Raw genomic sequence first — 13275 nt, forward strand, 5'->3', positions numbered from 1 at the left:
GGCTTTGCAATGTAATCGCAAGGAAAAAGACGAGGAATCGACTTTTTTGATTTGCTTTGCGTTTGAAAATGCATTCAGGTTCCAGCTTTTATAGAGAGCAATATTTGTTTTCACAGCTATTCTCTTTTAAAAAATGAGCAATACCTATATTATTTTATTAACTTTAGTATTTAATAAAAAATTAAAGATAATCATATTAATGAATATTAATAAATACTATATTTTCCCTAAAAAAAAACTATATTTTAAAATAATATTATTACATGGTATAACTATTTCCTTAAAAAAAAATCTACAATTTTTAATGATAGCTACAATTAAAATAAAAAAATAGGAGGTTAATTTTGAAAAATAAAAAATAATACAAGATATAGTATAGTCAAATTTATTATTAAATACAATAAGATAGAGAAAAAAATCATGGTTAATTAAGGTCAATATTAACCCACTTGGGTTGGGGTGGTGGTATTAACTTGGAACTTTGAAGTTTGCTCCTCCACAATATCTCAGATTCAATACTCCTTGTGCCAAATTTGAGTGGGCTAGTTTAGCTTCTTCAGAAAAATGAATGTCAATATTGATTATTATGGTCAATATTTTTAAAATTTAATTTTATATGAGTCAAATAATATTCTTTTATCATTAATGTTATCTTTTTTATCATTAATTTTATTTAACATCATTAATATTTATTTTATTATCTTCAGGTGGAAATTTTATGAAATAAAAGATTATATAATTTAAACTTCTATAATATTTAATTAATTTGTAAAGTATCCAATAAATTTAATTCAATCTTAATTATATTTTTATAATTTATTTTCTATATTGAAAATAAAATCTTTTCACAATTATAAAATTGCTAAAAACAATTTCTCAGTCAAATAAGTTTTAAATTTAAAATATAAATTCAATAAAATAATCTTTTCATCAGTATACATTATAATTTATTTATTTCATTGCAGACAGACTCTCAACATTTTCATGAGAGGTAGTATTATTCAAGGTACAATCGAACAATAATTTGGAGCACCTATCTACAAGGTCTAAATTCTTAATATGTCATGTTGTAGAAGACTATTCTCTTCTGTTAGACCCACTCCAAATTACATACTCCTTCTGGTGTCAATTATAAACAATTTTACTTTTTAGATTCATTGAATAAATGATGTATGTAGTCTCAATTATAGACCAGATAAATCGATCATTTATTCAATAAATCTAAAAAGAGAAATGTTGTTTATAACTGATATCGAAGGTATTATTTAAGATTTGATTATATATATGGAAACAAATCTTTTTAAGGTAAATGAAAACAATTTTATTACTTTCAATTATTATTAATGAGTTTTTAATCATTTTTAGTCATGGCAAAACTATAAGAAAGTTTTTTAAAAATATATTATTGCCATAAAATATTTTTAGATTAATATACATATTTGTCGTTTAAAATATTTTTTAACAATTTTATTCTTTTCCCTATAAAAGAATATATTTAGCCTTTGAAGCTTCCTTTTCTTATATATTATCAGTAGCATCAAGACGAACACTAACGTTCTTCAAAAACAAAAAATGAACACTAATGTGTCTGTCTTTCCATTTTTGTTGGCAAAAAATGATAACGCTAAATAAGTAAATAATTTATTGGAGGGTAAAATTAGAAGAAGTAATATTACACTAAAACACAATATATTTTTTTATTAGGCGAAAATAAGGTTTTGTTTTTTTATAGTGTCCAAGGATGTAGTCTTGGGGGCGTAAAGAAATTGTCGAGGTCGGATCGGCGTCCAACCCGCCCTCAACGAATTTAGATGTCATCTCCGATGGTTCCTATTGTTTTCTCATGGCCGCCGCCGACCCTTCTACAACAGTAGTTGTTCTCTAAGATCCTTTCCAGCAGGCCATGCCCTAACCCGTTTTCACATACACAACATATTCAAGTTTGCATTTGACAAACTTTTGTTCAACCAGAAACTTTTGCTGAAGGCTTAAACCAGAAATGTTCTCCACATTTCCTACCAAATAAAATGAAAAACAACAATCTCAATTTATTAAGACATTAATTAAAAGACAACGGGGAGCATGGTGCGAGTAGAAAAGGAGGTGATTGAAATGATTTTTGTTTTCTTTTTCCGACAAACAACATAGGGATTGAATAACCATAGAATGCAATACACAAGGACATAACAAAGGTAGATTTTTATATATGAATGATTAAGTACACGAATAGAAGACAAGCGGACAACAAGTTGCGCCGTTAAGCTTTTTGGATGACAAAATCAATCCTCGTAAACACACCACTTATGAACCTAGGAGTCATGACATGTGCACGACCCTTTAAACTTTATGTAGAAGGTCAACAACAAATGGTATAAATGCATGTTAATTCTGTGATGTTTAATGGAAAACAAACTTCTATGTGAGTTCACAAGCTTGAGTATACATGTACTATAAAAATTGGAAATTGGAAGCTAAAACAATTGGAAACATTTTAAAATCAAGTAAAACAGAAAACCAATATGCTGCCACAATCAAAGTGGTGATAGTAGGTGATGGTCTAGACAATGGTGCTAGTAATCAAAGGATGAATGCACAACCAAACATGCCATTTTCTATCATTAAAGGTGTCCTCATTTATGGCTAACAAACGGCACCAACAAGTAACAATAAATAACTGAGCATCATGGAAAGTTGCTTAATATTTGAAGCAAACTGAATGATCCATTACAGTTAAGAAGATACACATGTGACATGAAATGCTTCCCACTGTGAAAAGGAGGATATCTCCGAGTTACGTGTCATGAATCACAATTGCAAGACTCTTTTCTTTTCTTATTTTCAAAACTCCTACGTCGAGTTTATGAATCAAGCAACTTGGTAAAGAAACTACAACGTAAATAAGAAGTAATACTCATCTAACAACAGTTTGTGGGGACTGTGGTATCATGGCGGCGGTAGATGGGAGATGATATTTGTGAATGAGAGGAGGCAGCAAACAGATACTTGTATGGAGATTTGAATTGATCAAAAGTGACATCCTTTGGAATGAAAAGTCTACCATCAAAAACTCGTTAGAAGGTATAGTCTCAGGTGGTCGTTTGAAAAGAATAGTATAATAAAGAACATTAAAAGGCTGGTGAAGTATATTGTTCAAGCTACATTAATGGTCGTTCAGATCAAGACCTCGTAATAACTACGATATTTCACACGACAAAAATCAAAATTGAACTCAAAATAACCTAGTGGTCTTTGACTAATTTACTGAAACTGATAAGATTCTAAACAAAATAGCTGATATGAAGAAGATTAATTGATTTGAACTAATCAACCAAGCTTGAACAGCACCAGATGAGCCAAAAACAAAACCATATATGCATCAGCGACGATACAAGGATAATGGCCCGCTACCGATTTAAGAAATCTCCGGGGTTCCAATTGACAAGACACTTTGCATACAAGGTAATATCCCAATCACTGCAATCATTTTGCATTTTGCTCCTGGTGAAAACAAGAAAAATAACTAATTACTTATTCCTCCGATTGGAAGAATGTTTTCCTTGTATATTAGTATTCGATCGACGATCAATAGAATTCACTTCTTTGTAAGAAAGCTCCACAACCGATTGAGTACTTAAATCAAGACAAACTACTTCTTTATCTTCTCTGATGACAAATATTTCTCCTTTCATCCCAACCCCGATAGGACGCTCAATGCAAGACAACGATCCAACATTAAAGAGTTTGGTCCACGACTCCTTTATACCGTATTCACCCAAAATTGATATTTGAAAATTATTCGTCTCTTTATGATATGAGATCAATGAAACGGACCCATTTAACACCACCAAGTTTATCCACAATGCTTTGAAACAATCATCTAAGTACGAGGGTATGGGTGTTATGAAGAATACCTCATTGCTCAAGTAAAATGATACCAACCATCTTCCATCTTGACTATCTTCATCTTCTTCCCACAACCAATGACACACACCATCCATGTAGACTTGACTGCCGTCAATAAGTGCCAAGGAATAAGGCATGTCAAAAATAAGTATCCTTTTCCACGAGTTAGTTCTTAAGCTATATTTCACCCAAATTGGGTCTAAAGACATATGTCCATAGCTAGCGTGTTGACCCGTAATAGTTATGTAACATATGACATTATAATCATTTCTAAGGTCGTCGTAACCAAATCCATGAAGATAAGACGTATGAATTATGCTAACAAAATCCTTAACATCTTCAACAGACGACTCAACTAACTTATCCGTAGTGGGAACGAGCTTGATTTCCTGTGTAGATGGGTTCCACAATACAGTATTGCAATAATAATAAGCTTGATAGAGACAAAATGTCCCATTAATACTACCAAAACCAAAAATACGAAATTTAAAACGGTTTGCATCATATGAATTTGGGAAATCTATTTTAACTTTGTTCTCAAACCTTTCACCAGAAATAGAATAGAAAACGTCTTGACCAAGTTTGAAATCCCTTAGGAGGAGAGATGTCCCGTCGTAATAAGGACATCGATGAGAATTAAATAAGAGATTGTTGCAGAATGTGTTCATAAAACTACGGTTCTCAGATAAGAGAGACCATGGTTTACAAAAGCATTCAAATCGCTTAAAAGATTTAAGAGGCAATTTGGATAGAATGGAGAAGGCAATATCATCAGGTATATAGGTGGTGCTACCCTTTTCGTTCTTTACAGCCACCGACTCCATTGCAGGTTGCAAATCGGAATGCAATGAGATCTTGAAAGCGCAAAGTGATTAGTAGAAACCCTAAACAACTTTTGAGCGAGTTTGTGGATGAATGGAGAAACCCTAACATCTTTTATATATTGAGAAAGGGGCCCTTCAAACCCTTCTGTTTTCCATTTTCTTTTTGCCACAAAAGCCCTCCATTTTCCAATTTTTTATTTTTATTTTTTATGGGTTAAATATGTTTTTTTTTTCTCCATCCTATGAGTTTCTCAAGCGTCTATGTAGTTCGGATTTTAGAATAAAAACCCCATAAAACCTCCAAAAATACGTTAAAATATTTCAGATTTTAGAATTTGAATAGGACGCGCGAGAAGGTCATAGGGTGGGAAAAATAATGGCTAATTTCATGGATGACTATCAATGAAAGAGTACAAAATCTTATATCGACAATATTATTCTAGATTCTTCCTAACAACTAGTGAGTCACCAATCCGTAATTAATCTTTAAAAAACAAATAAATTAAATTTTGCAAAATGACCACTATGCATATAAAATTAAAAAGATCGTGAATTTTCATAAGGACGATTATGAAATTTTGTTGTATTTCGATTTTTATAGATTGTTAGGAAGAACATTAATAAGAACATTGATGAGCTCAAGACATCAATTCACATGTAAAGCATGCCACTCTAATTGTGTTGTGAGACTGCTGCAAATTCCTACACAAGAAAAAGATGACATGATGATGGTTGCTCAAATAAAATCAAATTAAATTGATCAATTCATATTTGAAATGTGTAAACTTGAAAATTGTAAAAACAAAAATATAAATCACTATTTTTGACCAAAACCTTTGTTCAGCCAAAATGTGATAAATATTAAGAAACAAATGTAGTGAACGCTTGAGTGTATGTATGTGACCTTCCATTGCTCCATGAGCAACACATGAAGTGCGTATGCATGCACGCTTGGATCATTGGAACAGCTTGGATCTGTATTGCAGATATGAGAAGGCAATATTCTTTCTGTTATTGACTACTCATGTGAGTGTGTATGCGTGCACGCTTGAACATACGCAATTCTGTGTTGTTTAATGGAAAACAGACTTGTACGTGAGTTCACAAGCTTGAGTGTACATGTACTATAAAAATCGGAAATTGGAAGCCGAAACAGCTGGAAACATTTCAAAATCAAGAAAAACAGAAAACCAATAAGCTGTCACAATCCTAGAGAAATTAAACATGAAGACAAATAGAAGCATAGTGTTTGTTGGATTGCATGATATCGCCGCCCCTTCAGCAATCACAATAACATGTTCTCAATTTCCTTGAGTCTTTTTTCTATATATTCATCAAGTCCGGCAGAATGCTCAAAGAGATTTTTTCTATCAAGCTCAATGAACTCACATAGTAGGGTAAATAATTGTGCAGTACATTACTTGGAACAAATTTAACTTGGTGATTGCACAACCAAACATGATATTTTCTATCATTAAAGGTGACATCATTTTTGGATTACAAACGGCACCAACATGTAACAATAAATAACTGAGCATCATGGGAAGTTTCCCAGTTTTTTAACTAAACTGAGTGACCCATTACAGTTAATTAGAAAGACAACTGTGACATGAAATATGTTCTCATTTGCGTCACGACATCAGCAACATGAACCAAGCTGAATGACACAACTGAAATGTAGTGCTTTTCCAAACTAAGGTCGAAACATTGCAGTCCGTTTGAACATGAAGTACATTTTCATCTGCTATAGACCAAATTACTAAAAGAATTGGTGGGAAGGGAACCATTGATATTGTTAATGATAAGAGATGATCATGTATGGATTATTTAACAATCAAGAAGGTTCATTATAGTTAATACCTATTCAATCTTACTTTATTATCCAATGCTAATTAAGCTGTTATGATGGTGCAGTGGAGTGGAGTTGAATTGCTATCCAAAGACCGAACTCAGCTAATATAATAGTGTATAATCAATTAGGATTAACCAGAAAAAGATAAAGTATAACTACCAGATAACTAGTAAGAAAGTAATCAGAAAAGATAAAGTGTATACACATTTCTTAAAGAGGACAAAACTATTTTGAATTTTCACTAGCCATATTTCTCTATCTATGGTTTTATAACTTCATTTGTAAATGACCAAACACCCTGCAGAGATAACATTTAAATTTAAAGTTACTAATTCATTTGAGGCGTGTCGGCATAATAAATGTGGGGTAGCTCTCCCAACCGGGATTCAAATCTTGGTTCACCACATTGTGGTAGTCTAGCATCTTGCGTTAGAGGAGTCAGACCAAACAAAAATGAAAGACAGGATAATTAAGGAAACAATGTCTTGGTTGCAAATTACATTCCACCAACTTCACAATTTCATAAGATTTTCGATTACTGTATTACATTCCACTATTCCTGAAGGCTGCACAGAAAAACAGTGGGATTGACCCAAGAAACTTCCAGAACCCCCACCGCCAAACAGCAACCACAGACCAGAAAAGCAGCAACAGATGAGCCAAAAACAGAAGGACATAAGCATCAGCAACGATACAAGGATAATGGCTCGCTACCGATTCAAGCAATCTCCGAGATTCTAATTGACAAGACAATGTAATTTTTCCCTATCTTCTACTCTTAGTCTTGCAGCCTTGTAATTGCCCCGTCTTTTGATCTTTTGTCAATTGTTTCTCAAGCCTTGTCGTTGCCTTCTCAACTTTTACCCAATCTACAAAACCATATGATTGATCAAACACAAAAAATACTAGGAGAAATATTCAATTATGTAAGATAGCTATATCTCATATTCTACCATATGTGAATACTATTTAGAGAGGCTATGATCTTCTAAATAAAGTTTAAACTTAGAACAATAAAGTACAATTCATAACCATACTACTAATAATACACAGGGCCGGCCCCGAGGGGGCGCAAGCAGTTCTAGCGAGCCGAGCCTCCAAAATTTGGGGGCCTAAATATTATTTTTTAAAAATATAATACATGTAATTATTTAATATATACAAATGGCGTAAAAAATAAATAAGTCAAACTGAAATGGCCAAGCGGTAGCAGCACGAACTGGTGGTATCCAAGTCCTGGGTTTGACACTCTGAATGTAGGTATTTTTTAAATTAGTACTTTTTTTTCCTTTTTTACTCTTTAATTAACCCCGGATCCGTTTTTCTTTAATTAATTTTTCTTTTTTAATTAATTATTTTTAGTATGAGAGGCCTTTTTGTTTTGGACATAATTTATTGTGGATTTGAGGCTCCTCAATCTTCTCTCCAATTCAACCAAATTGTCCTTAATATATTGGATTATATATTTAAAAATAAAAGCACAATATCATTGTTTTCTTCTTATAATTTTTGCCTCATACTTATCGTATAAAATTATAAAACACTAACAACAAATATTATAATTTTTCATTTGAAAGAAAAAACATTATAATTATTTTCTAAAAAAACATTATAAATATTTTATTTTTTTCTTTGTACAAATTAAGGAAAATAACACCCTAGAAAATTGATAATGATGTTCGTTTGAAGTTGTATTTTTATATTATTGATTAGAATATCAATTTTTTTTGTGTTAGTTACAATAATGACTTTTTTTTTTTATCTTTACGGATCTTATTTTTAATTTAAATTGATAATTGCTCTTTTAAAAAAAATTATGTTTTTATTTTATTAGGGACCTATTTTTATATGAGAGCCGAGCCTCCAATTACTCAGGGACGGCCCTGATAATACACATATTTTCGACAATAACATTAAACTGATGGAGCAAATTACTGCATATGCTAATATATGTGGAAAAAGGCAATTGTATGTTAGCCTAGTCTGGATAGTTTTTCATGCTTATCTCCTATCATCCATTTCTCTACATCTGCATAAGTTCTTTTTTCATCTAAAGCCCAAAATAAACATTGTTAGAGGAATTACAGTTGCACAAACATTCAACGCCTTACAGCTCACATACTCAATTGTATCAATGGATGAAAAAAAAAATTCAAAATTCAATCGAAAAAGGAAAAAAAAACAATATAAACAAACCGCAGGAAAATCTGCGGGAAAAGCCATAGGAAAAACCGCAGTAACCGCAGAAATACCTGCGGAATTTACTAAGGAAACGCTGAAATCATATTCGCCAATAGTACCGCAGAGAAATCTTCAGCAAAATAGTAGTTACCTGCGGATTTTCCTGTGGCTTATGAATTCGCAGGAAACATCGTAAGTCCTAACTTGATCCGCAACAAAATCCTCAGAAATTCCTGCGGATTATTTTCCTCATGAAAATCCGTAGGAAAAACGAGAGATTCCTTATCAACAGCTATACTGCATCCATCTTCATCATATCCCACAGATCTTCATATTGAGATATCAAGATATTATATAGTTTATTTCCATTGGGAAAACTGCCCAACATCTACATTGAAGACCGGAGGTCTTCAAATTGCAACTTCCATTTATTTTTATAAATGGAGAGGATCTTTAACCGTTAACTATAGAGACCTTACTCTGGACGTGTGGGTCTTCAAAAGATCATAACTGAGTCAAAACACAATCCATTCTCTCAACACCACTGGCGACTTCGAGGATTGAGAGAGAAAACACAGTCTCTAGTGGATCAGCGCATCAACAACCTTATCAACTGATCATTCTGATAAGGGGGGATTGAACCCGACGTGGGGTGCCACAATCCCACCAACATAAGAGTTATCACACATTTCTTAGTGTAGCTTGTAACACCCTAAACCCCACAAAACATTTTCAAGGAAAATTAAATAAATAATAATAATAAAGTATCCAAGAGTGTCACGTATCTCATCAAACCAAAGTGTTCATTCTCAAAATATAAGAAACACCGCACCGGAAAAGTTTTAAAAACATCAAAGTATACATTTCATCATAGTTTCAACAACCAAACTGAAATCAACACAGTTTAACAATATCTGAAAAGTAAATATAAAATCCTCAAATCCTAAGTGTCACAAATGAGTGCTTCTCTCTAAAGACTCCCAAAACAATAAACAAAGCGAGTAGGCACCAAAGTCATCCTCAGAAACTCAAAGCTACCAAGCTTCCTCTTCCTGCAAGTCAACATCCCAAAGGGCGTAGGCGACACATCCACAACAAGAGGGTGAGAATATAATCAACATAAAGGAAATATAAACGCATGTATAGCTTCAAGGTCAACAACACATCATTTACATTTAAACACATCAAAATCAGACATTATTCATACTCTGCATTTACATATATATTTATCTCATAAAGTTAACAAGTCTCAACAGGAGGACAATGGATACCCAATGGGTAGGGTACTACAGTACCCTTCCCCATACTATCGTTTATTAAAAATGCCCGTACCTGAGCCGTACCCTCGTGGGCAACAATTTTAGTGCCTTTTCCATACCTTATGGGTACCTAAGTTCTAATATCCGCATCCATTACCCACACTTTAACTATGAAAAGGCAATAAAATATATCACAATTAAAAATAACACTATGGTTCCAGAATTTTCAAATAAACTCATAAAATAGTACGGATCATAATATTTAGCTAAATAAAAAAACATCCAAAATATATCTCAAAAATAAAAGTAAAAACATTCAAAATACATATAAAAAATTGCATACTAAATTAAACATCAAATTGATTTAAGGTATGAAGGGAAGGATGAAACGGCTACTGTATCAGTTTTTAGGTATAGGTATAGACGTAAATAGCTAAATAAATTAAATAATTATGCACCAAAAATAAATAAAGTATTTATTATATTATATGAATATGTATATGCGGGTTGCGGAGCTAGGTAGTATAGTGCTTTTACCCGCACCCATACCCACTTAAAATTGCGGGTAATTATCTGGACCCAAGTCCATGCCCATGAAAGCAGGGTTTTACCCTATCCATTGCGAGTGCCCATTAGGCCTGGGTTCAATTGCCATCCTTAAGTCAACATCTTGTAGGCATATACAAACATCAATGATAATTAAAGACATCAAGTTGACATTTAGCAAAGTGTACAACATTCACACATTACTATAACAAAAATCATCATCAAATATCACATCTTCAAATATTCGCATCTTCACATAACACATTATCACATTCCACATCTTCAAATAACACATCCTCACATTTCACATCTTCAAATAACTCATTGTCATATTTCACATCTTCAAATAACACATCATCACCTTTTACATCTTCAAATGTACTTGCAATTAAATATGTATGGAATGTACCTAACTTGACTCTATATGCATGTGGTACCAAACTTATCACTATCTTCAAATATTTTGGACATCAGAGGTATGTTACTAATTTTGTCCACACCATATTTAAATATTTTGGATATCAGAGGTATGTTATTGATTTATATCCACATCATAGTCAAATACTGCATCTTTAAGTATGCTCGGCAATGAATGCATGAATGTCAAATGACCACCAACATTACACATCATTCAATGACTCGACAATACACATCTTTAAATAGCACCGTCGTCAAATATCACTTCGTCATATAACACATCTATAACACCATCGTCAAATACAATATTGTTAAGTAGTACATCACTTACACATTGTTAAATACTTATCATTAGATAACACATCATCAAATACACACCATTACACATCCTTAAACAATACCTCTTAAATATCATCAAACATTTATCTTCATATATTATTGAATACTCATCATTATATATCATCAAATATTTCATCACTATACATCATCAAATATTCTTCATCATCTATAATTCAAGTACTCATCATTTATACATCTTTATATCAACACATTTATAGCATATCTTTACATCAACACATTGTCATATAATCACTTCATTTAATCACATCATTTCAATTATCAGCTTAATCTCACATCATTAAACAATTCACAAATTACATTTAATCAAATAATTCATCATTTACTTCTTTTTAAATAACTCAACAATCACTCATCACATTCACATCATTAAATGTTCATCATCAAATAATTATCACAACTCATCAGTCATTAATTCATCAATTCAATTCATCATATAGTTTCCAACAATCAAGTTTATCAAGGTTACATGCTTATACATACTCTTTAGTAATATACATATTACTATGTCAAACATTATACCAGTTCAACTACCATTATCAATCGAAAAACTTTTCAAGGTTATTCATTTTATTGCACCAGTTCAATCTAGGCCAAAAATCAAGTTTATTAATTCTCATAGGCCACTAAAAAGGTTATGTTGAAATTTCATGAAAAACACAGCATGACCTATGTGTAGTATTTTGATCATAACTCAAGTTCTAGCAATCCAAATGTAGTAAAACCAAAGACAAATGAAATATAGCATCCATATCTACAACTTTCATTAAGACACATAAACCCAATTCGAAACAAAAAGAGGTGAAAAGGTTGGTTTTCCTAAGCCTGGAAAGGGTGCACGACCTTGCTGACCCCTGTGTAGTATTTTGATCATATATTAAGTTGTCGATATCCAAATGGAGTCAACCCAAAGACAGAAGAAATCTAACATTCATATATATAACTTTCATAAAGACACATAAACCCAATTCATAACAAAAGTTTGCCAATTTGAGATAGCAAGAAACACATGGTGACAACAAAATTGCAATTTCTTTCCAGCTTATTTAAAACGTGATTTTCACCATTTAAACTTCTCTAAGACTCCTAAATCAATCCCAACGCACCAAATCATCCAAAAATATCACCCATGGTTATAAGTTTGAAATTATATGTATGAATGGGTCCTCTCCTGCAAAATGTAAGAAAGAGAATGATATAAAAAATTAAAGAAAAAGTAAGTGACAAAAATAAGAATTTATAAGAGAGATAAAGAGTGGGTTGCACCTTGACATTGAGCTTTGGTGACATTGGTGACATTGTCTGTATCTCTTTCATAATCAAATTATTCTCTGTCATCAAAAATAATTTATTTTAATTATTCAAGCAACATTCTCTATCATCAAAATATACTAATGTCATCAATGTCACTAAAACTCATTGTCACCTAAGTATTTTTCAAATGAGAAAATTACACAACTTCCTTTTTTTTAGATAGACTAAATAACAATACACGGGTGAAAGATGCATGATTCAAACCCTAATCACAACGTTCGATGATTGAATAATTTTGACATTTTTACCATTTAAACTAGGACTTATGAAATGTGCCCTTTATTTCTACAAAACAGTGGAGGGTGTGAGAATGCAATAAAGAAATGGTTATTGGATATGACATGTTATGAGTCTCCCAGATGCAATAAAAAACAATGCAGAAGAAAAAGATATGCAAAAAGGTGAACCTTTAATTTATTCATAAAAATAACTTCATATTATAAAATGTACAAAAGGAGAAAACAAAACTGAGGTATAATGCTAAACACGTTTATAGATATGATCATGTCTGTATACATACTTACATTTTCTTAGTTTAGGGTGTAAAAAATACTAAACAAAGATAAAAAAATCTAAATTGTGATCAATCTTTACCTCATATGGTGTTTTTGTAAAAAAAAAA

General features: G+C 32.0%; 1 protein-coding gene across 1 annotated transcript; it reads right to left on the reverse strand.

Annotated features, from left to right (window-relative positions):
* Positions 1 to 3524: 3524 nt before the first annotated feature.
* Positions 3525 to 4727, reverse strand: LOC11425592 (putative F-box protein At3g16210). The gene has a single exon (XM_003605289.1). The coding sequence runs from the start codon at positions 4725 to 4727 to the stop codon at positions 3525 to 3527; it is 1203 nt and encodes a 400-aa protein (XP_003605337.1).
* Positions 4728 to 13275: the final 8548 nt, after the last annotated feature.

Source organism: Medicago truncatula, chromosome 4, assembly GCF_003473485.1.
Source record: "Medicago truncatula cultivar Jemalong A17 chromosome 4, MtrunA17r5.0-ANR, whole genome shotgun sequence".
Lineage (NCBI taxonomy): Eukaryota > Viridiplantae > Streptophyta > Magnoliopsida > Fabales > Fabaceae > Medicago > Medicago truncatula.